Here is a 27705-nt window from a genome sequence, read left to right on the forward strand (position 1 = left end):
ATGGTCTCTAAATTGATTCTTGAACAACGCACATGCTTGTCAACATGAGAAATAGGTCTAATCCATAACCTTTTGCACTACAGAGTATAATGTTACATTAGTATAAAGTTTAGTAAAAAGTTGATAAATTGTGGAGTCTTACCATACTGGATTTCAGTATTTGGTGGTTTAAATGCTTGCTTGAGGTCTCTGTGAAAGTTTTAAAGCAGTTTTAAACCAGTCTTTTGTGCCGCTTTCAGACCGGTCACGTCCGTAACGGAAAACTGTCACATCCGTAACGTTGTTTTTTCCTCATTAATGCGAACATGAAAAATGAAATAAAATTATTATTTTATGCTCTGTGAAGAGCCAACCCTTCTTCATTCAGTGGGCAGTATTACTTTTGGTTTGCGCAATGTAATTCACAGAATTCTTAAAAAATATGTTGTCACCCAAAACTTAGTGACTTTTTTTGTCACGTCCGTAACGCTGTATATTTCCCTCATCTAAAATATAAAACAGTTGAATAGACTGACATTTTTGTAATGTCTGGACTCCTTTAGTAAGGGATTATGAATATATAAATAGACGGTTCAATATGTTACTATTAAATGCATTCTTTGAGCGTTTATATTTCAAGTTTTAACTCCAAATGTCACGTCCATAACGCTGGAATTGCCCATATATATATATATATATAATAGCTCTGGAAAAAAATAAAAAGAGACCACTTAATTTTTTCCAGAGCTGTATATGTGTGTGTGTGTGTGTATGTGTGTGTATGTATATATATATATATATATATATATATACATATACATATAGAGAGAGAGAGAGAGAGAGAGATAGATAGATAGATAGATAGATAGATAGATAGATAGATAGATAGATAGATAGATAGATAGATAGATAGATAGATAGATAGATAGATAGATAGATAGATACACACACACAATGAAAATAAATATGTTGAATATTGGATATAAATATCTATTTTTTAGCTTTTTATTATGGAAATAGATTACTATTCAAAAGATCTGGGTCAGTAAGAATAAGAAATTAAAAATAAAAAAAGATTTTATTAATAAAGGATGCATTCAATTGATCAAAAGTGTCAGAAAAGACTTTCACGTTGTTACAAAAGCAATCTTTTTATAAAATAAATCATGTTCTTTTAAACATTCTATTCATCAAAGAATCCTAAAAAAAAAAAAAAATCATGATTTCCACAACAATATTAACTGTTTTCAACACTGATAATACTTGAGCACCAAAACAGCATATCTGAATGATTTCTGAAGGATCATGTGACACTGAAGACTGGCATAAAAATTTTGCTTTGCTATCACAGGAATAAATTACACTTTAAAACAGAAAACATTTATTTTATATTGAAATGTATATTGTTCTTTAATATATAGTTTTCACAAAGAGTTATATCTCAGCAACTACAAGGCTTTCAGTCCAAGCACGTGTGTTTTCTCTGGGCAGTACAAATTCAGGTAAGAATCAACTATTAGATGTTACCCAACTTTGTTGTCAGGACAGGAGTGTTTTGGGCTGTCACATCATGTGTTTTATTAGAGATTATAAATCTACAATTCATTACGATATTGCTTGGCCATATAAATTATATTTCAGTGTTGTATTTGTGTTTTTGCTGTTTCGTGAACTTTTTTGTAATTCATAATTGTTTTACGGTTTAATTTTGATTACAGAACTTACCATAGGCCGTCTAATTGCAGGCGCCACAGTAACAACGTACCCCGCACTGGCTGCAGGCAAACCCCAATCTACCCTAAACATGTTTTTCTCAGTTTACTTATGCGCTGGTCTCCCCTAAATGTGGTATTGGTGGCGTTCGTTCTGAAGGAATCATTTACAAATCTTAAATCCTTGCTGCTCCACATACAAAGTGTTTCATTGATAAATAATCGGCTTCTCAAGAAATCCACTTAGACTGAATCCCTCCCTCATCTCTCATGAGATGAGATAAGGACAAAGAACAGTCTACTACTTTTGAGGGCACGCATGTTCCCCACACACAAACAAACAGAAGTAGCTAGCAAACGAAGGTGGACATAGGCTACTTGCCTTTTCCAGGTGTAGCCGCAGGGAGGGATGAAAGGTGGGGAGAAACTTTACCCACCACTCTGTTCGAGGGGGCAGGACTCACAGGGAGGAGGAGGAGGAGGAGGAGGAGGTTTATCAGATGGTTTGTCTGCTTTTGAGTGTCTATTGAATCTGACGTTCTGCTCTGCGCACTCAAATGAGAAACGACTCCCACCAAAATCGCAACTTTTTTTGTTGCATCACAAACCCAAATATCGTCGGATAAACTTTGGCCGGCTTGAATTATTTTAAGAGGTTTTGTGCTGGTTTGCATTCCTTATTTCTTGTGACTGCGTGCAACTGAGGCTGGAAGTTTTCCCTGGACTGGAGTCATGATGTCAGATATCTCAGTCAATGACCATCTGGAGGGAATATTGTCTGATTTCGAGGGTAAGTCAGTGTGCGCGTTCATTCATTTTAATAAGTGAATTATAGAGTTATGGGAAACTTTGCAAATGTAGATTTAAATAAACAAAAGTCTATTAACTTTTTATAAATAACTTTAAAATAAATTAAAAAAAAATTCACCACGTACATATAGGTTTAATAATAAATATGCATATGTAAATGTATACAAAAATATTCAAAAGTATTTTAGAACTTTTTAAAAGTATCTTTTGTTTTGGCATACAAGTTTGTTTGTTTTTTACCCTCGATTATGGGACAAATACGAAAGTTAATTTGATGTCTTATAAAGGTATTAGATAAAGCAGTATTTTGTAAAGAGCACAAAGTGTAGACATACATTGTCTATACAGACCCTAAACACGTGGATGATTAGAGGCAAGCTGCTAGACTGATTTCACTGGGTTGGTTAGTCTTCATTGTTAGATCATGGGGATGTTTAAGTGATCATATTAAGTGCATACTTTATTTATGAAAATTGCAATTTGGTACTACTGCAAAAGGAGATGCAGCTGTGAAACTTCTAGTTTAAACATGCCTGTAGTGTACAGTTATCTATCTATCTATCTATCTATCTACAAAAGTAGCTCAAACTTTATGCGGTGCAAGTTACAGCTGCATGGTGTCTGAACATTCCACTGGTGTTCTGCTGTAATTATCTTAGCATCCAAACTTTCATCTTTTTACACTGCGGAGCGTCAAGAACCATCTCCACAACCCTCACCACAGCCGTGTCCGCTATTGAATCTGACACACATTTCTCAGGAAGAGAGGCACCCTTTCCAATAGATCAGTCATGGATGGACACAGCGGGAACTGGAGAACAATAGTTTCTCTCAGTGTTTAGACAGGTGCTGATGTGAAGAGGAAAAACAAATTAGTTCAAGCCCTCAGAATAAAGCACCCTCTATTATTATATTTGTGTGCTACGTGGAGACAGTTGTCAGCTAAATACTGTCTGAGGAAGAGTTTTAGCTGCCTCTGTAAAGTTGCGGAGTGGTTTGTCTGGTAGATGATTTAGCAGAAACTAATTCTTGAGAAGACCGTGGCAATTACATGTCATGACAGTGAAGATTGAGGTGTCTTTTGCTTAGCAGTAAGCAAATATGTTCACTGGGTGTGTTCCTTCCAGAGCTGAAAAAGAACCACAGTTCTCAAAGTTTTGCCAGTGCGTTAAACAAAATCACTTGACATGCCTTGATTTCTGTCAGTTGCACCAAACTTTTATTAAGCTTTTAAAAAGTACTATGACTTGAGACAAGATGAAATTGGATTTAATTAGAAGATGGGATCATTGCCATCCAGTATGGATGTGAAGGCATACTGTTCTTAGTATTGGCCATTACAATTTTCTCAGATTCATACCCAGGCCATGTGATTCCTATGGAAGATGCCTCAAGAGAGATATTACATTCTTTCAGCTTCACTTCAAACCAGCAAATAGGGTCATTTCCGAACAAGAGACCAGTGTGCCGCCATGTGCTTGAGTGAAGAAAGATAGACAGAACCGCCGTTCATTCTGAGGAAAACGCCTCTTGGAATGTTGTGGGATGTATAGCGAGATCCTTGGTTCTTTCATATGGCCATTTGTGGTTGAGTGACTGTGAAAAGTAGTCATCCGTTTCTTATCAGTAGAAGTTTAATTGTAGGCAAGGCATGAACTTTTGTGATCCAGAGAGATGTCTGTTCAGCGAGTGATGACGGATACATTTCCTGTAAATGTGAATGTGTGGAAATGAGAAAAGAAAAACAGCCTCAACCTTCCTGTTGTGTAATTTGAGACTGACGCATTAGAGATGGCATATGCTTTATCTTGAGGCTACATTTTTGATCAAGCAGAGCGAGGGTCACATGCTCTTGAATCATGGTACTGATTCACTGAAGTCTACAATAAAACTAAAGATGTTGTTTTCATTGCTTTTTCATCCTATACATTCCTCACAGCATTATGGGAGTCATAGAATAAAGATTGAGGTGATATAGGGGCCCTGGTAAAGCCTTACGGGATAAAGAAGGCTAAGCTTTAAGGTCTGTGTGAAATATCTATGTACCGTGTCTATGTATGTGTGTCTGAAACATACTGGACAAAAAAAATGGACTGCTGTTAGGTTTTTGAATTTTTGAGTACATAATATCACTCAACATGACACTCAAACTGACATTGAACTTCAACTCTAGAAATGTGCCATTTAAGGAAAGACTCACTTGACCTTCTGATGTCATTTCGAGATGTTATGTTCTTTCTGCTTCAGCAAATACCAGTTCACAAAATAGTTGTCCAAATAGTGGTTGTTTAAACTTACACTATACCATACATTACCCACTTGCCAGACAAAATATGTGGAAACTAACCTCAGCTAGCCCCTGTATTATTCCTATACACAGACTTCATAGTGTGCAAAGCTAAATTTTAGACTACAAATGTCTAATTTAACAAGAATTCATCCACAAGTGAGTCTAATTATTCATTACACAGGTGTCCAGCAGACAGTTGACTATTAAAGGGTGTTAAAACCCCTTCCCATTTCATGCTGTCAGCAATGGCACCACATGGAAGAGAAATGTGACAAGACCTGAGAAAGTAAATAATTTCTTTACACCATAAAGGTGACTATTTCCCGTGACACAATATGGCATACACTGCATAGGAATGGCATGCATGGGTGCCATCCACGAAATAAGCCTTTCCTGAAGCCTAGGCACAAAAAAACCCACCCAGAGTTTGCCAGGGCCCATGCTGACAAAGATGAAGACTACTGGGAGTCTATACTCTGGAGTGATGAGACTAAGATAAATGTTTTTGGAACTGATGGCTTCAAAACTGTATGGCCTCGCGAAGGTGAGGAATACAAGAAAAATGCATGGTGCCTACAGTGAAACATGGTCGTGGCAGTGTCCTTATGTGGGGCTGCATGAGTGCTGCTGGTGTCGGGGAGCTGCATTTCATTGATGGCATCATGAATTCGCAGATGTACTGCTCTATACTGAAAGAGAAGATGCTACCATCACTCCATGCCCTTGGTCGTCATGCACTTTTCCAACATGACAATGACCCTAAACACATCTAAGGTCACTGTTGGATTTCTGAAGAAGAACAGGGTGAAAGTGATTAATTGGCTCCTGATCTGAATCCAATCGAACACCTATGGGGAATTCTGAAGAGACAAGTTGAGCATCACTCTCCATCCAGCATCCAGTCTCTAAAAGAGGTCATTCTTGAAGAATGGAAAAAGATAGATGTTGCAAAATGTCGCCAACTTGTTCATTCCATGTATATATATATGTATGTATATATATATATATATATATATTTATATTTATAATTAGTTTTTCATGATTTGCTTTTATTTATTCAGTTTTCCTTACTTTACTTTTTTTAAATGAAGAGCATGGTACCAAGCTTTTCTTTATGACCAGTCATAGATTTTTATTTATGATTGAGCTAGATTGGGGGCAATTACAGTAACAAGACTCTTTTTGCCTTGACTGCATATCAAAGATATGCCATACTGTGTGCACATACCTTCTAAATCTGCCATTTGGCTGTCTGACAAAACACTGATTATAGCTATATCTTTCTAGAGTATTTGGGTGTAAATGGTAGTTTATGGAGGTAATGGAGGTTAAATAAATAAAATAGTAAGTTCATGGATTCTTTCTACCTCAGCTCAGCCATGGTTTGATTGTTATTCCCAGGAACAGGTCTACTTGAAACTAAGCATGTGTATGAGAGTCTTGCATTCATTGACCCTTGTTTACCCTTCGATCATTATTTAGAAGAGGTACATATAGTCTTTGAGATATTTCTCTTAGATCAGATTCTACAAAAAGCTGCCAAGCTAAAATTAGAAAGACACAGGAATCTGGGAGAACACAAAGTGGCTCAGGCATGTTTCTATGTAATTACCTGACAGTTGATACCACACAGTGAGTATATGTGAACTGAAGCCAATCAAATGCCATTATCAGCCATGAGTTCATTTTTTTTTTTTTTTTTTATTCCCACTATTTATTTCCATTTGGAATATTGGATACCAAATCTGAAATTGTAATGAAAGCACACTGGTGTTGAATAGCACATGTGGTTATACTGAGTCAGGATGATGGAGGAGCTAAATTCAAGTCATGCTAAAAAGGTGTATTAAATAGTATCTGTAGCTGTGTGAAAGTTTTTCCAGACCCCCCGGGGGGTGTGAATGCAGCGCCTCATTCGCATCGCTGCAATGCTGAAAATGGCAGCTCGGAATTCAGCTTCCAGATGTGCCTTAGTAGAGGTGGTCCGAACAACGTCTGAGTTATGTGCTTAGGGTGGTGTTTCAAGGGTCGTCTGAGAATACCTGTGAGGAATGTGATGGTGGGGGATGGAAAACCACAACAAGCCCAGACTTGCCAACCCCCCCCCCCCAATCACAGTATACTCTCCCTCCCTAGGTGTATCTCTGAAACTTTCCCTTAAAGGGCTATCAGTTTAAGAAAGAACCCACATTTATTACTCTGGAAATATTGCTTGTTAGTGATTAGGAGCATATCAACATTAGATTTATGTGATTAACAGAAATGTCATGGGTAGATATACATCTACCAGTGACTGTGTGGTGTCCCCTTGACCTCCCCCACCTTTCTTGTTTACTTCTCAGTCATCCCCAAGTCTTTTTCTGTTTGTCTTGCAGCCCCACACCATAAACTTAAGGTCCAAAGTAGCATGGCAGCTAGTGTTGTAAAATCATAAACTGCATGATCCTGAATTTGTGTTAACGCACAGTACACATAAGGAAACGTCTCTTTTATTCTTCCGCATATGGCTTCCTTTAGAAAGGGTCAGAGATATATTGACTGTGCAAGTGCAAGGTATTTTGGGTTATTTGTAGCTGATAACAAAGAGATCAATGAAAAATGAAAGTTTTGTTATAATTTACTCAGCTTCGTGTCATTTCACACCTCTATGACTGTCTTTCTTCTGTGAAAAATGAGCAAAGATAATTTGCAAAACGGCAATGAAGTGTAGTGTTGTTTTGGACCAAATTGACTTTCATTGTATGAACAAAAACAGATGGAAATTGAAAGGTTTGGAGTGACAGAATTTTCATTTTGGTTGAACTATCCCTTTTGGTCATTTTTCAGAAATCAATGGGTTTGTTTAGCCCATGAGTCCAAGTTTTTACCCATAGGCCAAACATTCCCAAGCTGTATTGAACATGGTTAACAGGAAATTACAAAGGGACCCAAAATGTCCTTAATGAAGGAATGTCAACAAATTCTTCCACAGGAAGCATATAATCATCACAGGAGGCATTGACATCCATCCCGTTTCCCAAAGAGCCATAACACGCTGCAAAAGAGAGGAGAGACAGGGCTTAGCCAGGAGGAAAAAGGGAGCAGAGAGAAGGAGATTCTCAGGTTCCTCTCTTTTATCAGATTGTGCAGGCATTGTGCTGCTCCATGTGTTAACAGAGAGGATTAAACTGCAGCAAAGCTGAGAGAAAGAATATTGAACTGCGCAGAGATGGTGCGCTTGGCTGCCAGCGTAATTATTTCCTGAGTGTTTGACAGGGTGCCAGTAATTACCTGATACCAGCCCCTTTTTATCTCAGTCAAAGGGTAGTACAAGTTTACACTTGCATGTGCTGCATCGTAAAAAAAAAAAAGAAATGAAAAAAAGCTGTTAGACTGTGCCCCTTGGTTTGATGTTCTTCCCTCACTTTGTGTCTTTTCTTTCAGTTTCCAAAACTGTAGTCCGTAGTCTTAAGTATTAAAGCTGAAGTTTACTTCTTGATCACTTTGAGTGCCATTGTGAGAGTACACACTGCAACTTTAACCTCTCCACTGAATTAAATGGCACCCTAACGGTGTTCTTCTTATATTAAATGACTTCTGGGGTACTACGGAGAATGACATTCTGTGTAGCAGCAATGCACAGGCGGCCTTACCAAGGGACTTACTGCTGAAATTCGATTAGGCCTAAACTTTCACAGCTGTGCGGATGATGATGGGTGAGCTGAAACAAAGGGTCTGTGGTCTCCTCACTGTAAAAGAGGGGGCTGTTCCTGCGTGAAATCTGATTTCATTTAGTGCCTGTAGTCTTCTTGACTCTAATTGGTAGCATACCCTACAGGAAGACAGGCAGCCTCGGCTCCAGCCCTGCCCCCTGCCGGGCGAAGATAAAATCAGGGCTGCTGGGCGAGATGCTATGATAGCTTCACACTGATATCTGCTTGTTTATACAAGGAAGCACCTGAAGAGGACTGAAAATCTCAAGTTTTGCCTCTGACATCCTGTCATGATACCAGGGTTTTTGATATGCCAAAGATGGCATGTAAGCCGTGATAGTCTGCAATTACAAGCACCTCATTGCATCCCACCCTAGCCAGATCCAATTGTCATCACATGGCACGATGGTGTCTACGTGAAATACTCAAGTTGCCACTTCTAATTGGGTCTGCCACAGAGCTGTTAGGACATTTGTGCTGTTCGCCACTGGAATTCTCAGTCATGGTGAAGGACTGTTGTAATCCAAGCCTTCAGCCCCTGACACTGTGTCTTTGAATTGGCCCTTTGTACTGGAGGAAAAGCCACTGCCTCTCACAAAGGGAAAAGGTCGGAAAGCACTGTTTGCCTTCGGCTTTGTGTTGCAGCTTCTGAGAATGAGGAGATTATACAGTGTCACTACAATTTACATGCTCCAGGTGTAGACTTACCATTCAGCCCCAGAAGAGACTGTTTCCACTATCTTCTTGTACCTAACATTTCCTTAGGACATGCTTTTAATTGTGAACAAATGTCACTATGCTTTTAAAGTTGATACAGGGGTGACATGAAGATCTTCACAATTTTACTTCACAGTCATGTGGATTTTGATTAAATCAGATCATCAATAATGTTTGTGCGGTGTACAAATATTTTTGTCTACCTTATCCTACCAGTCCCAATGTCTTAAAGACTTATGAAATATAACCTTGGTGCTAGAATAAAGCATATTTGTTCACAGTTGTTATGTCCCCCTCAAAGCAAGATTGCACAGACAGCAGTGTAATTATGGCTTGGCCCTTCAAAATCTGTCTGACTGGCATCCATTCAGTCAGAGCTCCAGGCTGCCCTCACCATGAAGTGTATCCTTTTAAGGTTTTAGTGCCTCTTTAAATCAAAAACAGGAAATGACTGTCCTAGAAGATTTATGATTTCTATTTCTAAAGTCCAAAACTTTGATGTATTATCACAAATTCAGAAATGTGTTACCTGAAAAATTATAACAGTTTTTTTTTTTTTTTTTTTTTTTTTTAACAAGTGTTTTTTATTATTCATTGAGCCTTCAAGAGTGTCTTCATTGAACATTGAAACATTGAACATGGAAAATTAATCAAATTTTTGTCCTTTTTCCTTATACAGCTTTGAAGAGATCCTTTGATATTGATGACGTGAATGAGATCCCCACATTCTCCCCCACATCTTCTGTCACATCTCCCATCAGCCCAAGTGCAATCCTCAACAAGACAAATGAAGTGAGGAGTCCAGGGAACCAGGTGTCTCCTCCTTACCGCTCCAGGATTAGTATCAGCTGCAGTCCTGCCCAAAGCCCTGTTATGAGAAACAGGATGATGTCCAGTCTCTCCTTCAACCGAGGGATAATGGAAAAGCCCACTATTAATGCCAACTCCGGGATCAACCGAGCTGCCTCTTTTCAAAACAGATTCAACCCTAATGGCTTCATTTCATCTTCAGGTCCAGGAAGTGACAACGACAGTCTCCATAGTTCCTCTTCCAGTCTGGAGTACCAGGCCTCTTCTAAACTCTGCTCCTACACAAGCCCTCCTCAAAGTCCTGTTGGTGTTGGGGAATTCAAAGCCCAACGTTTAGGCAGCCCTGCCTTGAAGAAGTTCTCCTCCCATGGGAACATGTTCCATTCAGAACTGGAGGGTCCTCTGGTCATCCCAACTGAATCCATGGGTATTAGCCATGGCTCCATGCCGTCTCTGGACCTCCAGATGGAGACTGCAGGAATGAGACGAGTGATTTCTCCTGGATCACGATTCTCCAATACAAGTCCACAGTGGAGCACAAGTCCCAATAATATACAGAACAGCAGTACCTTTGCAAGGGACTCCTCTTTTAACAACCAGTCTCCCAGACCTAAAGATCCAGTGCGCCTCAACAAGTTCCCTCTTGACCTTGACAACCTGGTCTTCAAGTCTCAGATGGAATCTCCAGGAGCACCCAAACCACCTCCAAGATTCCACATGTTATCCAACAGTCCCATCGTCTTGGCAAGTCCCTCTGAATCCATCAGCAGCCTAGACAGCACCGACCTACCCCTGGCCCACAACAACAACATCATCGAAAAGAAAGAGCCCATCACTCCTCCTGGAGCTATCCCAGTACCCAACATCAGCGAATCTCCTGTGCTACTGTCTCCAGCCCAGACTCCTCAGTTCAATGTAGTCTCTAAGCCCCAAGTGGTCCAGGTGGCCCCTGCCCCACCTTCCCCATCAGGAGAGATGGAGATCAACAATGATATCGTTCAGGATGACATCCATGCCAAAGAAAGCGTGGGTTCCATATTACAGCGGATCGCCTCTTTCTCCAGAGTGGAGACTAAGGTGCCAGTGTCTGATCCGAGTCTGGTCATCCCCCTGACTAATGGCATCAAGAAAGACTCCCCAGCAGTACAACACAAGGAGCTCAAGAGATCTGAAGGTGAGATGTAGTGCTCTTAATATTTCAGTTCAGGGTCTTAATAGCTAATAATTGGGTTGTTAAAGTTCACTGGAAGAGCTTGTTCAATGCCACTGGTGGTTATGCTACATGTTTATTGATTTAATGCACTTAAAATGGGAGGTATGCCATTTGCAAAGAATATATTTAGTTAAGTAAACAGAACTGTGTGGGTCTAAAGGCAGCACTTTATTTGAAGTGCTGCTGTCATCACAGCTGTCTTTCCGCACCTTACTGACATACTGTAGAGAAAAGGGTGATGGGAGAGAAGAAAAAGACACAAAAAGGAGGAATTCCTGGCATATCAACAAATAGCTGAATGCAAACGGTGATAACAGTTCAGGGGAGCCTGTCATCACTGCCTACCCAGTAAAGTGAATCCTGGCAGACGTAGCTAAGTTGAACGGTGCCAGAGGCTACAGAATCAGACCCTTATACAGTTAAATTTCTCAGGTGTGTCAATCTCTTCTACAGTGATCTCACCCAATCCATACACGCCTACCTTACTTGCCATTGGGATTAGTGCAATCCAGACAGGGCTTGGAGTCTTGGCACCATAATTATGTTCTTATGGATGGCTTTACATAGCAATTGACAATAATGAATTCAGAACTGAGGCTTAGTAATATCAAAGACATCAGGGTGGAAAGCATATATAATTCATAGTCAACAGCATGTTTGTCACGCATTGACCCATTTTTGGTGTTAAATATCTATTGAATCAGGACATTACTCTTTAAAGTACATGTGCCTTTACAATGATTAATTTAGCAGATAAAGAGCAATAAAAAGCTAATCATCATAGGAGTGCTAGTAAGTTAATTCAGATTCAGCCCTTATATTTTTAGTTGTTAGTAGTTAATTTATAATAGTAATGATAAGTAATGATAAGGATGGGGTTCACTGTAAACCCGAATAAGTTGGGCTAACTCAAAAAATTTGAGGTAATCAGTTGCATCAAATTTTTTAAATTATGATATTCCTAATTTTAAGTAAGTAGAACTTTCAAGTGGAGTTTGTAGTACTCATGCAACTTGAAGTACCGAGTTGGCTAACTCATACATTTTGATAGCAATTAACATAATATATTTTGTGTTTTTTTACTTCAAGTTCTTGAAGTAAACCCTAAGAAAATTAAAAAAATGCCAACTTGCTAATTTGCTAACGTGTTAACAATAGCATGGTATAGCACTTACTCAATGAGTACAGTAACTTAAAACATGTAACTTACCTGCTCTCAAACCAAGCAGCATGCACCACTTGTCGCCATGATAGTATCTCTCCAAAAACTCACATTAACAGAAACGCTTCTAAATTAGCCGAACAAAACATTAATCACTACTAAATCTCTCTTACCATTAATCTTACACATACACACACACAAACACAAACATTATATAACACTTCATTTTAGCATTTACTCTCCCTTTCGAGTGCCTTGGACAAAGCATGCTAGGAAATAGAAATCCCAGCCCAGTTTCAGTTAAACTTAAGTTAGTCTAAATTAAAAGAAATTAGTTCATACAACTCAAAACAATGAAACTGTGAAATATGTCAGTGCTGTGAACTCAAAAGAAAAAGCAGGTTCTAAAAACTCATAACAGTTAATTTAACTGAACTAATTTATTCAATTTAAGTTTAAATTAAGTATTTTGAGCATTAGGGTTTACAGTGTTAGGTATCTAAATGTTGGTCGCTAGTGAGGTAATTGGTGTGCAAAGCAATAAAATGGTGACGTGTGCATGTTGGATTCACATAAATGGCAATATGTTTGATATTACTATGGTGTACCACAACTGCATTTTGACATATTTCGGACAAAAATACATGTTGGGAAAGCTGTGGGTTTGATTTATTCTGACCAGAAATAAGTTGGGGATTTTTCATCTCCACATGTTGTATATTTGCCTCCTCCTGTTGTTTTTCCCTTCGTCTTCATTTCCTGGGGTCATGTTGCAGAGAGGAGAGGGGTGGATTTCCTGACCTGAGAAAACCGAGAGCATTGAACTGGAGGGAATCAGTGGGCGCCTACAACTGTAACTGTGTTTGACCTCATAGATCCTACTTGTATAGCTTATCTAGCAGTGCTTGTTGTGCATCTCACGAGTAAGCTAACATCAGGGTGGGCGTCTTGACATCTGCACAGATCCCAGGCAGCCAACCCCCACGCTGAAACATCTCTGAAACATAAACATGACTTCATTTACTAAGTGATTTATAATTTCCCGTGTTAGTAAGTGTGGCAAAATAGGTGCCGCCCCAGGCTTTGTACCTCAGGCTGAAATGTGTTGTTTGCTGTTTGTCAGATGGTTGAGCTGTAAAGGCTGCGCTGATGGGTTTGGATGAAACTGACTTCCCAATGGCTGCATCAGTGAAAGTCTGGGATGTGGGTGCTGTTTATGTCATGCTATCTGCTTCAGGCAGTGTTTTTCAGCAGTTCTGTGGTGTCTTGTTTTCTTTTCATTTTTTCCCTCAAAATATCTGGGCGCAGTGTGTACGGATGTTGCCCTTTGACAAAGCCAATGGGAAATACCCGCCCATGTTTTCATCATGTTCCATGTGCATTATGACTTGTTTTACTTTTTTGAAATGGGGGTATATTTAGGCATCACGTCATCCACCCATCATTGAGCTATATGTAGGCCCTTTGCACTGTTTCCTGTGATAACAAGGAAAGAGATCATTCACTGTTGAGGCCAGACACATGACATGCTCCCAACTGCGTTTATAGCTGTCCTTTTGGGACTGCTGGGTTTCCCAGTTAATTTATGCTTTCAGTAAAGACGCTAATGTTAATGCCATAAGTTATCCTATAGGGTTATTATGCTGACTTGAAGTACAATTTTTTTTTTTTTTTTTTTAACTAAATCTCTTGTAAGCTGCTTTCAGATTTGCATACTATGAGTATGTACTACATTTGATAAAGAACCTGTTTCTCAACTGTTTAAAAAAGTATGTCTATGTGAATACTGAAAGTATGTGTTGTGTATCATACGTAGACTTGCCACAGTAATACCTGTTATACTTCATTCAAGGGATGATACCAGTGTGAAATGATCAGGTAAAAGTAGGAAACATTATGAATAAAACTTACATAATAATAAAGTTTATTATTATTAAAGAGTGACATCTGTTCAACGTGTTGGGTTTTGTTGTACAACACGTAATTAATTTTTTGTTTTACTATAAATTACATTAAAAGTTTAAATCATCATGTTATTGTGTATGCAGTTTTGCAATGAAAATTACCCCAGTTACACCAGCCAGTAGTAACAACGGTTGACATTGTTGAAAGTCCTAACATGCTACATACTACATTATCATAGTAAAGTGTTCATCAGATACTTCAGAGGAGGTAGTAAGTCTAATAATATGCTAGTGTGTTATTCCAAATTCATATCTCAGATGCTATAGAATAAGTTCTTAATATTTTTGAAATAAGGGTATATTTAGGCATCACGTCATCCGCTCATCTTCTATTGGCCAACTAAATGGATATCCCTGCCCCCAAACACGGATTACTGGTTGAGACAGTGTTACTATGCTGGGCTGGTCGGATCTCTCAAACAAACAGAGCAATGTTTTCATAGAACAGCACCAAAAAGAATTGCAAAAAATAATGAAAGGTTTTAATGAACATTCCTCCCATCTTCTTTTGGCCGACCAAAAATATAGCCCATCCCCAAACTCGCATCATTAGTTGAGCCAGTGTGTTACTATCCTGGGCTGGTTTTTATGAATATTCACCCCATGTTCTATTGGCCGCAAACTTGCATCATTGGTTGAGCCAGAGTTGCTATGCAGGGCTGGTCAGAATTCTTTTTTACCTTTTTTTTTATTATTATTTATTTATTTTTATCAGCCTACATATTGCTTACTTATAGTCTATACATCAAGCTGGAATAAAAGAGGCATTTCAGTGCCAAAAAAATACACATTGCACCTTTTAATTTTAAATTTTTTTGTAGCGCTTTTTTTGTAGTAAGCTACCTATGACTAAAAACTGTTTGTTCATATCTTGATGAGGCAGAGATCTTCAGACACTTCTTGTTCCTCACATTTTCATGTATTGAAATCTAATGTTAAAATATAAACATGTATAGAAGGTCTTGAAAATCATCTTACAACTGGCTGTAAAAATTAAAAATGTTCTTCTGATGCATGTTGGCTGCTTAAATTATTATTTTGCTATCACTCCCTTCTGCACTAAGAGTTTGTTAGTAAAAAAAAAAAAAAACATGACAACAAAAACAGCCAAAGGGCCATCCTCTGCTCTCTTCCTCTAACAGAGAGGAATCAACTCTGAAGCTGCTCATAAATACAGCAAGACCTCCAGAACAGATGACGGATTCTCTTCTGAAACCGCCACAGCTACTTATGTGGTAAAATAAAGCATGTCTGCAGTCTGCTGATGTACTGATGAGTTGCGTTTCTTTTTATCATGACGACCTTAGAAGTTCTTCACATATTCATAGTGTAAAATTCCATTAAACTTGCTATTTTTTCATTTCAAAATGTCAAAGTGCTGCTTTCTGCATTTTTACAGTATTGAAATCCAGTCGAAATGAAAAAGATTTTGTCCCAAGGCCTCCTCTTTTAGCTCCCCTCAGCTCTTAGGTCTTGGCTGCATGTCTCCACTTGTCTGATGAAGGCTGAAAGCTCTTTGGTCCTTTTTACAGCACAATTTATTCTGGATCTAATGACAATGATTTAGGGAATAAATTCTTCCCAAGCAGATGTTTAAGGCCACCCTCCCATTATCCCCTCCAGCTTAGAGATAGAACAAGAGAACGCTTGGCTTTGTAGAAGTTTATCGCCTTTCTTTGAGTTAAACAGTTTAAATTACTTTATCAATTTCTGTGTTTCTAAACTAGACAGGAAGTTCAGAGAGCAGAAGTGAAATGTTGTAGAGTCAGTTCATTTTTATGAATCTAGCAAATAATTTCTATATAGTGTTTGCTTGTTTGTTTCTTTTCTTTTTTTAAAGACTGTTTATGGTCCATGCCTGGTGCCATTTTCAGTCATATCACATCTTCTTTTGTATTGAGAATGAAATGTGTTTCCTTAGCAGATAAGACAACATTAACAAGCAGCAGTATTCTTATCTTAGGCCCATAGAGGTGGGTCAGTAATGGGATTGACTTGCCTGTTTACCAGAACCTGGTGCTTTTCTCTCAGAAAGATTTGGATGTCTTCTCCTCATTTAGCATAATTTAGCTTGCTGTCATTGATGATTTATTACCTGTGCATGCTGTCTGAGGCATTGGAGAGATGAGCACTGATTATGGGTTTCGGTGGCATTTTGTGTGTGTGTGTGTGTGTGTGTGTGTGTGTGTTGCCATTCCATAACAGCCCAGTATTTAGTCTAGAAGAGCTTTTACAGATTACCATAGCAACCTTCAGGTGCTCTGTAATGTTTATTTCCCGTGTTAAGGTATTGCCTTTGAGTACAGTTAAACATGATAGCACTCATTTCCATGAGAGGAAAACATGGCCCTCTGGGTCACATTTGACCTCATCTAATCCTCTGAGCAAGCAATGTCAATGTTGATAACTGAAGGACAACCTTTTAAATCAAATTTTTGGCCTCGCATTCATCAGCTACATTTTAAAAAGGATAAAGATTAAGGAAAATTCACATTTTAGGGAGAAATTGGTTCAGATAACAGGTCTTCCTGTTTATGTCATGAAGATTAAACTCAGCCATGTTCAACTTTCTTCACAGAATAAGCATTTCGCATAAAACTCCAGAGATTTCACATGCACGTCTTTGACAAAGTTCTGCAGACCCCCTGCACCTTGCAAGGGTGCTTATATTTGGGCTAATTTCAGAATTCTTTGAGTTGCTTTATGCCTTACTATATTATTAATTGTGTAATGCTCTCAGTTCTAGGGATGCACCAATATTATGGCTGATATTGATAACTCTGATAATTGTGTTCATGTTATAGACAGTTTATCTAAGTAAAGTAAAAAACTAAAATTAATGATTGTAAATGCTGGTCATTTAGGTATTACACAACATTTTGAAAAATAAATATTCATGTTGCAATAGATTACATGTAACACTAACATTAAATTATTGGTGTTTTTAAAGATCAGTTTTAAAGATGAAATATATACAATTTATTGTTCATTGACTACTATTAGTATGCCATGGGTTTATCTCCCCCAAAAGTGTAAACATTGAGCACCCTTAGGCACCATCTAAACCATCTAGGACCTGCTGTCCTGCAAAGTGTATTTCCAACCTGGTAATAAAATATGACAAAATCTCAGAGTTAAACTTTGTCAGAAAACATTAATCTTAATTAATGTATGTCAGATTATAACACTTAAGCAAAACATGGTCAGGTCAAAGTGTCTGAATAATCTGTGGTCCCAAATTTTACTACTATTCCACTATATGAAGAATTCTTAGGTGTAATATGTCACAATTTACTTGATTTAGCTATCCTCACCTATATAAATGAACTATAGTGTCCTGCACCCACTAGTAAAAAAATGTAAAAAAAATTATAGGGGTGTAATGATACCCTCATGTCACGATTCAAAACATATCACAGTACTGAACTCATAATAATAAATAATACAAAAATGAAAATACAAAATTGTTTTAGATGAGTATGTTTGCATTCTGTCACTGACTAGATAGATTTAAAATAATGTAGACCACTTTTTACTGGTAACATCTGGCATTATCAGGACCCACAAATATTCCCCCATTGTATTATTATACATTATATTTAACATTATATATAGTAGTAGTAGTAGTAGTAGTAGTAGTAGTAGTAGTAGTAGTAGTAGTAGTAGTAGTAGTAGTAGTAGTAGTAGTAATGATACTAACACTCTGTTAACTTGGATTTTCTATACACAACACATATTGTCACTATCACCAATACGATATTGTTTCATTTTTGTATTGCGATATATTGTGACACGTATGTGTACGTATATGAAATGAACACTGTTATTTAGCAAGGATGCATTAAATTGAAAATGACAGTCAAGACATTTTATGCTAGTTCATTTTATAACTGCTTTCTTTTCAAAATTCTGGAATCTGATTGTGTTGGATAAATGACATCATGGTGACCCACAGAATTACCCTCCATTCTTGTTTTAGAAGAAGCTTGATAGTCTTGATGTGAATGAGTTCAGATCAGCTGCCCAGGGGGCTTCATAACTGATAAGAGGAATGAGAGTGTTTGGGGGGAAAAAAATAGGTAATTGGATGGGATTAATTAATTCTTAGTGGAAAAATATTTCCACCCTGAGGGAAGTATGCACACATCATGGGTTCAGATGTTCAGTTGTGATGACAGTCTGTGCGGGGAGCTAGCCTTGTTGAATTCAACACAATACACCCATAACAACACAGGACAGGTTTTATTAACCTGATATTGTGGATGCAAAGGTTCTCTGGGAGTTTTTTACACTTTAGACAGGGGGATCTTTGTTAAATCTGGCCCGCTTCCTAAACAAATAATGCCACAAGTGCTTAAGTGTGACATTAGTTATACTGACATGGTAGTCTAGCTGTGTAGAATTGTGGTTTCAGTATTCATGAATAATTTGAATGAGGTCTCAGTGGAGCAGAAACAAACATGTTTCATGTAGTTTATGTGGATAATCCAGTTTTTGTACCAAAGTTTATCTTTTCACTAACAAGTAAACTTTCTTTTTGACGGTGTGATCCAGTGCAGCTGTTAACTTGATATCTGTTTGCATATGATATGATATATGTTGTCCATTAATAACGAGTGGTATATTGTCTCGAACAGCCAATCTGCTAATGGGCTGTGCACACAGCTCATTCCAAACATGTGACAGGGAGTGAGCACATCATTCAGGTCCTTGGACAGAATTGCTGATTTAGAAAGTGCCAGCAGTAATGCATGGCAGCTGGTTTGGGGCGTTTTCGATCTATCTGTGTTTTTCCTCTGGCGAACAGGCACGGTGAAGAGGCATGAGGAGGGGGGGCTCAGCTTAGAGTTTATGATTTAGCATGAGGGAAAATTTACCTCTGAGACTTCTGCAGACAAAGATATACTTAGTCAAGGAATATCAACAATCTGACAGCTAGTGTCCAATATATTTTCCTGGGATTCATGGATAAATTGTAATTGTTTTAAAAGTATTTAATTTATAAGAGGTTGCACACCTTGATAGTGTTGCATAAGACTGTTAACTCTTTCCCTGCCAGCAATTAAAAAAAAAAAAAAAAAAAAAAAAATTATATAAAGTTGCCAGCTACCGCCAGCATTTTTGATCAATTTCCACAAAACTTTCTTGCCCCCCAGAATATTTTGTTGTATGAATTATATGCATGCAGTATATCAAAAAAAGAACAGAGCCTCTGCTTTAAATTTTAATAATTTTATTATAGCTTAATGTATTCTTTTTGATCAACACTTGAATTAGGGTTGTCAAACGATTAATCGCGATTAATCGCATACAAAATAAAAGTTTGAGTTTCCATAATATATGTGTGAGTAATGTGTGTAAATAATATGTATATATAAATACACACAAATTAATGTATATATTTAAGAGAAATGTTATTTATGTACAAAAAAATTTATTTATATATAATATAAATGATAAAAAATATAAATAAATACATATACTTGTAAAACATTTTGTCAAATACAAACATGGATGTGTTTGTATTTATATATACATAATAATTACACATAGTACACCCACATATATTAGGCAAACTCAAACTTTTATTTTGTATGCGATTAATCGTGATTAATCCTTTGACAGCCCTAACTTGAATGTGAGTAAGTTTAATTAAAAAAAGCAACATTTTGAATAAAAGGCTGAGAAAATCACATTTTTGTCAAAGACTGTGTCCGGGTCGGATTCAGAACAATGATCAAAACATGGATGGAGCAGATCACTTCCATCAACACCCCAAAAGTTTCGCAGTCTTATACCTTGTCCTGGGTCAACATTTCATTTGCTAACGTTATGCAGTTTTGATTTATATGCTGTTTAATGTTTGAGGATCGCGTTAGGTTACATGTGCTTAAGCGTTGCTTATATCGCTCGTTTCCGCTGCTGCTTCACCTGTGTTTTGATCCAGGGATTATGTACTCTTTCAGAAGATGCTCCTTTCCGTATAACAGGGACTTTAAGCAACAGCTGCTGATGGAACAGCAACGGCAGCCGGAAGTAAACGGTTAACTGTCTTAGCTAAAGAATGCAAAAATTACTAAGCAACAGTAAAGAGGACGACGTAGGGAATAATTTAATCCTTTGACAAAATACAAAAAAGGAAAATGATTTTAAAAAGCAAGAGAATGGTTGCTTTGGGCATTTAATGATATACAGAGACAATTACAATGCCACATACCATACACATACCATTAACTTTCTTAATAACGACTACGGTAAATCGGCTGTTCTCGCGTAGTAGACGGTTACAGTAGAATGTCGCAAAGTAGCAGTTAAAGTTGCGCATGCGCGATAGAACACCAGATTGCCGTTGCCGTTCCACCAGAGGCTGTTGCTTAAAGTCCCTATCAATGAAAACATGGATTGCTGGAAATTTCCATCAATGGTGGGGAAGTGTTGTGTCGTAAATGACGGAAAATTCCATCAATATTCTGTCAATGGTGGGGAAAGAGTTAAATCGGCATTAAGCAGAAGAAGTTGCAATAGTCTTGTCTTCCCTATTGTGAAGTATATCCAAGTGAAATGGCTTCTGGAATGAGAAAAATGTAGAGCAGGATTTTATTTCATCCTTCAGAAATTGATTGGATCATTGGAAGTTGGATGTTGCTTACTAAATGGAGGCAGATCTGAATGCCAGTTTGCAGTTTAATTTAACCCCATTCTCTGCCGAGACACGCGTGAAGAGAACAAACACTGTTATGAGGAATGTTTTTGATTAAAGATTATGAGGGCATATGAATTTTAAATTTTATTCTACTTGAACCCATGGAAACTTTCTTAAAAACATTTAAAAAAACAAGGACGTTTAAAGTGTTTTAAACACATTTTTAGAAACCATATGATGATGACTTATTTCTTTTTGGGTGAACTATCCCTTTAAGCAAGCCAGCTTTATGTAAATAAATGTAATATTTCACATTAAATATTACACTAAATATGGGCGAGTCACTGCATGTTATACAGCAGAATCTTAACAATGGATGCTCCTGACAAACTTTAGCCAGAATGTTTTCATCTTACTGTTATTAAATATTCTCAACATATTTATTTTTTTTAGAATCATGGAATTTTTTAATCAAGGTGTCAGTTCAAAGGTTCATTGAATCAATTTGTCAACAGAAGTGCAACTTAATCCCCTTATTTGTTAGACCAAGATGTTGCTCCATTCCAAATATTTCTTTGATCATCCAAGTCTGAATATCAGAGCAGTTGCTCCACAGGGTGGCTGTTCTGAGATACAGTACCTCCAGAGGTTCGATAGGGGGCCATTTGAAACTGTCATGCTGGCACGAGCGGAAATAGCATTTTAGGGTTTTGCTGTCTGTCATATAATCACAGACCAGTGACTGTAATCAGAGTGTGGCTGGAGCGTCTCTACTGTTACGGTAACCGCTCCACCGCGTCATAACATGTCGCACCTTCATTCTACAGATGTGACTCACCGATCCTCGCTCGTGCCTTCGATAATCTACTGTTTGTTATGCTTGGTGAAGCTTTCTATATTTAATCTGTGAAATATGTGCTCTTGGAGGAACTGATCTCACAGTCGCAAAGACTTTGTTATGCAGGGAGTCCATTGTTTTGACAGCTTCTCTGCCCACATTAGGCCGACTTTGATCTGAAAAGGCCATTCGCATGTGCTATTGATTGATCTTTCTCTTGGGCCTGAGTTTCCAATTCTCTTACAGAGCTGTGGGAAATAGATGGGTCAAACAACAGACCTTCAGGTACTCCGGTTTCAAGAGAGAAAAATCTCACTCTTTATTCAACTTGAATCCCGAACCCCCCTTTTAAACTAAAGGACCTCAGATTGGCACTTTCAACAGGGGGGCTTTTGCGTGATTGGCGGGCTGGTGTTTTTTCATCATTTCCATACTCTTTGTGAAGAAGGTTATCTTGACAGTTGCAAAAAGAAAGTCAAGTTTAGAGTTGATAGATGAAACCGAGAGCCAATTATTTCTATTAGTGTAAAAGTCTAAACAAATGGCAGTCGCAGACCGAGGGTTAGACTCTGAGAGCAGATTGCTTATTCTCCTGATCTGAAATGAAAGGCTTGTTTTTTTTTTGTTGTTTTTTTTTTTAAAACTGTTATCTTTTAAGCTGTTTGACATTCTCTCTGGGTTTGTATCAGCCTTCAAGGCACCATATCTTAATAAACAGGAAACAGTAAACTCTGAAGTGCTCTTTCTCACTAATTCTTTACAGTGACTCATGGGTAATGAGGGGTGTTATGTGCTCTTTTTGACAGTTGCAACCATGAGTCTCTCCCCTAAATATATGCCCTGATGTGCAAAAACAGCTCAAAACATTATAACATCATATTGCCTGAAGCATTAACTGATAATGATAGTTCTTTAAAAAGAAAAGATGGGAAAGAGACACTCACTTATAAAATCCTTGGAGGCAAATTCACTAAATGGTTGCACCACTTTTGCATGCTGTATTCTTATAGGAGAACCACCTGCAACCTGACCAGGTGCTTACTGACATATCATTAGATAAGTTCAGCAATAGCCAATCAAATGACTTTTTGGTGTGCATTTATAGGAATTATTGTGGTAAATATGTTTCATTTGTAGAGTCTTGGAGAATGAAAATGCATCACCTTTTTATTTGCATCTTGTAGCTTAAAAAGTTTGGGGATGGTACGATTTTTGAACATTTTTTGAACAAAGTCTCTTATGCTCATAATAGCCACATATTTGTTTAAAAAATAAAGTAAAAACTGTAATATTGTGAAATATTAAAATTCAAAATTGTATTGTTAAATGACTTGCATGCTTTCTTTAGTGAATCTGAACCCGAGTATACATATAAACGTCACTATCAGGATTTTAGTGAATTTCCCTTTTTCAGTGAGTGAGCGGGAGCTTTCCATGAATTCAAGCTGTTATATCACATTACAGGAAAGCTTTAACACATACTTCACCAGTTCCCACATAGCTCCAGCTGTCTCAATACACACAATCTTATTGTGCGAATTGAACAAGATTTCCTGGGGGCAACAGGAATCTGAAGTCACATCACAGAGGAGGTTTTATATGCCTTTTGTGGTAAACAACTGTCTCTTTGTCCAAATGGCTCTCTGTTTGTTTGAAGCTGATGCCTTCCCAGCACCTGATATGTCTGTAAGTGCCAGATGATGCTAATATTTGGAATCTATAGATGGACAGTACAGTCATTCATAACCAGCTACCACATTTCATGGATAAACATAGAGAGTTTCTTATCATAGCCATGGTGTAGATGGGCAGGGAAGCTCCCAAACTAATCTTATTAACTCCAAGCATCTGTTTTCCTCTCTTTGAAAGGATGATAGTGTCTTTGGGAGGAGAGCAGCATCAGCTGTGCATAATGGGAGGTTGCTTGTTTTTGTGTTTATCCTTTCCGACAGGACGGGGAACTACTCACGAGGAAGGAAATGCCAGATCCGTGCGCTGAAACTAAACTTGTGTATTTCCCTCTTTTGAAAGGCGTAGTAAACTCAACCAAGTGTGTAAACATGAAAGATAAGCCCTTGCAAGATATACTTATGCTTGCCTTTGAAATCCATCCAGTTACCATAAAAAGCTAAATGTGTGCCAACTTTGGCCTGCGTTCCTCCGCAGGTTTACAAACAGCCTGTAGTCTAAAACTGACAGAGCAACCCACTGACCCACTGCTGGCATTTGCATTCCTCTGGCCTGTCCGCTGAATGAACCGATAAGCTCCTCAATAAAGTTCAATGATTGATCTTTCAACACACATAATGCATTTTTTTTCTCAGATAATGGGAAATCAGATATACTTTTAAATGTGTAGCTGTTGCACTGTCCCTTGGAATAGGAATCAATCAGGAGCAATTCCGATTCTGATTCTTCCTAATGATTCTGATTCTGTTTAAGAAATATTTGGAAAACAGAAAGAAAAAAACTTAAATATTAAGAGCCTTAAGAACAACATAACACTATATATGTTCTTGGGAATCTGGATTCACTGGCTGCGCTGTATGTTTGTAATTCTCAAAGAACTGGCTTGTAAGAATCATTCACTCAAGACTTAGAATTTGCTGGTTGTGCTGTGTGTTTATGATTCACTAAATAAACTAAGAATCATTCGCTCAGGAATCAGACTTTACTGGAGGTCATGCAGTATGTTTGTGATCTTACTAAAAGAACCAGCTCATAAAAACCATTAGCTCGGGATTCAGATCTCGCTGGTTGTGCTGTATGCTTTTGATTTTCTGAAAATAATAATAAGTCATGTTGTGTATTTCGTACTGAATAGCAATGGAGGGAAAACTGTGGTAAAGTACAGAACCAGTGTTGGGGAAGGTTACTTTTAAAAGTAATGTATTGCAATATTAAGTTACTCCCTAAACTTAGTTACTTTTTATGGAAAGTAATGTGTTACATTACTTTTGCGTTACTTTTTCTCATCTGGGCTGGGCTGTTTTTTTGGCAAATGTAAAGGCCCTTTCACACCAAATGTAAAATGAATAAGCCTCAGGCTGAAGGGAATGCAAATCCATGCCTGTACAGTAGAGGGCGCAGTTCAAACAAACAAGAGACATGTCAGTCTATAAATGGGAAAACGAAGTAACTTGTTTGAAAAAAAAATATATCTCAGATATTTTGTTGTAAATTTAAAAGTAATTCGTTACTATACTAGTTACTTAAAAAGTAATCTAATTACTAGGGATATGCGATACCTTGTTGAATAATACGATATTCAATATGTGATCGGCATATTACGATATTGCTATAAGTGTGTAAAATCAATTTAAATTATATTTAAAAATATTTAAAAACTAAAATAATTTGTCCAGTATATATGTTTCACATTTTTTTCTGGGAAAGAAAGCATCTCTACAACTTCTGAAAGTGAACAGCTGTTTTTTAGCATTACATAAAAAGTAATTTTACAAATCTGACAATGTAATTTTACCATCAATGTAAACAAACAAAACAATTTAATGCCAATATTTAAATACCAAAAACTCTTTGCTCAACTTGGAAATATATAGTTATTTTAAGCTTTGTTTTAATATCTTTGTTATTAAAAATAAGAACTACAAAGAACTACAAAGAATAGGACAAATACAATAAAACAAAGATACAAGTGAAATAAACATTGCTTTAAGTTTTTCAGGTAGGCCTACATTAGATCTATTTAACTGTACCATTCAAGTAGAAACAAAACAGAAACTGATTAATCAAATGTAAAACTAAAACACTGCATAGCCTTCAAATGAATTAAATATACATTGATTCATATAAAGCTCTTTTTCTTCAGATAGCAGCAGGTTTACTGTATTAGGCTGTTGTCCCTTTAAGACCTAATGCACGGATCCTATTGACACGCATCAAAATTCTTTCCCAAATGATAACGTTCACTTAAGACATAACCGACTGTTTACATGAATACTTGTCAAGACAGGCATTTTGACATAACTGTAATTGACCATTCGAGTGCTAAAGCGAACTGAAAGGATCACACGCTGTCAGAGAGGCTTGTGTGTGCGCTTCAGGTGTGTTTGTCGGCAGACGGCGTGAGACTCAATGAGTTGCTGTTTTCCACAACTTATTGAGCTTAATAATGCTTTTTAATGTCACGTAAGTAACAGTCGCTTGCTCAATCTATTCTCTGCTATATGCATCAACCTAAAACTTTGAATTTTCGCACGTTTTGAAGTAGAGTATTAAAATCATTCAAATATCGCATGCAGTTGTGAGATGTAATTTGCGATATTCCGGTAATTTTGATATGTCGTGCAGCCCTACTGATTGCGTAGCTCACGTTACTTGTAATGCCTTACCCTCAACATTGAATAGAACCATATGTCATGAAAATTAGCTTGGATCCCAAACCTATCAGTCCCTCACCTCATGGACAGTCAAACTTTCAAAATCAATTTGAAAAGTAAATGTTACACGCTGTGTTTGCCACCTCCAATAAGAATCATTCACACCCGTGTGATCATTCCTGACCCTGGACCAGAAGAGCTCCAATCATCTAAGACAGCTTTATTGAAAGGGACTGAACCCGACGTGCTAAACGTGTTTTGTGGGTGTAAATGATTTCTAATTAGATGAGCACTCAATTACAACGATTGCTCTCTGAGTAAGTTAAGCAAATTGATGAGGCTAATGCTCATTTCACAGAGAGATTAATTGAGGCTACGCTGAGTCTTCACCCTTCTGTCTGGAGATAAGGACCACAGACACCCTGCTGAAGCCAGGAGGACATGGAATAATGGTGTTTGGGCACCACAAAGAAAGAGGTTCCTTGAGTCTTTTGTGTCCAGGGTGGTTTGATAAGATATGAATGGAGCCTTTGTTGATAATTGGGTGTTGTTCTCTTCTGTTCTGTGGACAGAAAGTGATGAGACCGGGGGGAAAGTTGGGAGAGCGTAGTGGATATCTTTACTAAGAAAGGGAGAGATAGACATAGAGCATCTGGTGGTGAGATCCTGTTATTGTTAGTGCAAAGGAAAGCCCCAGCTTCACAGGGCCTTGACCAGTTACTCTCCACAGCCAGCAGAATGGAAACGGAATAAGGATGAGGCTGTTTTGAGCTCTTTGGGGGGACAAATCGACTCCAAGCAGGAAACCGTTACAATGGGATTGATGCCCTCGGATGAATTATAAATGTCAGTCATTATTAGCATAATTGCATACACTCAGTATTATTATTGTTTTTTTAATTGTTAAAAAAAATGATCAGAACAAATGTTTGACCTCCTTTTTTAATGACAGGAAGAGGAATCTACTGAATTGCAATTCAGTAAAAGTTCAACAATCAATTCAGAATGCATTGTGGGAAATTAAGTATTTTTCTACCCTATTAGACCCACAATACCTTTCAAAAGTTTGGGGTCAGTAAAGTTTAGTATGATTTTAAGATAAAAAAAAAAAAAACTGAAGCATTTATAATTGTGCAAAATAATTCTGTTTCAAATAAAAGCTGTTCTTTTGGGGGAATGCATTGTGGTGTCCACAAAAATATTGAACAGCAAAACTGTTCTGAACATTCATAACAATAAGAAATGTTACTTAAATACCAATATTGGAAACGCTTCTGAAGGATCATACATGTGACTCTGAAGACTGGAGTAATGATGCTGAAAAATTAAGAATAAATTACATTTTAAAATGTATTAAAATATAAAGTATATATTTTTAAATATTTTTGATGAAATGAATGATGCCTTGGTTCAATTCAATTCACATTTATTTATATAGCGCTTTTCGCAATACATATCGTTTCAGAGCAGCTTACAGAAAGTGCATGTTTCTACGAGACTTACTATAAACAGACTTGTATAAACAGTGTATA

The 27705-nt window shown here is 37.5% G+C and overlaps 1 protein-coding gene across 1 annotated transcript in view; it reads left to right on the plus strand.

Moving 5' to 3' along the window:
- The first annotated feature begins 2222 nt into the window (after positions 1–2222).
- The window catches only part of septin12 (septin 12), a 72990-nt gene continuing 47507 nt past the window's right edge, over positions 2223–27705 (plus strand). Inside the window, exons 1-2 of the mRNA XM_067381892.1 lie at positions 2223–2481; positions 9880–11184. Coding sequence (XP_067237993.1) covers positions 2424–2481; positions 9880–11184 — 1363 coding nt within the window. The 5' untranslated portion in view covers positions 2223–2423. The remainder of the gene's footprint in view (positions 2482–9879; positions 11185–27705) is intronic.

This window comes from Chanodichthys erythropterus, chromosome 3 (genome assembly GCF_024489055.1).
Source record: "Chanodichthys erythropterus isolate Z2021 chromosome 3, ASM2448905v1, whole genome shotgun sequence".
Taxonomy (NCBI): domain Eukaryota; kingdom Metazoa; phylum Chordata; class Actinopteri; order Cypriniformes; family Xenocyprididae; genus Chanodichthys; species Chanodichthys erythropterus.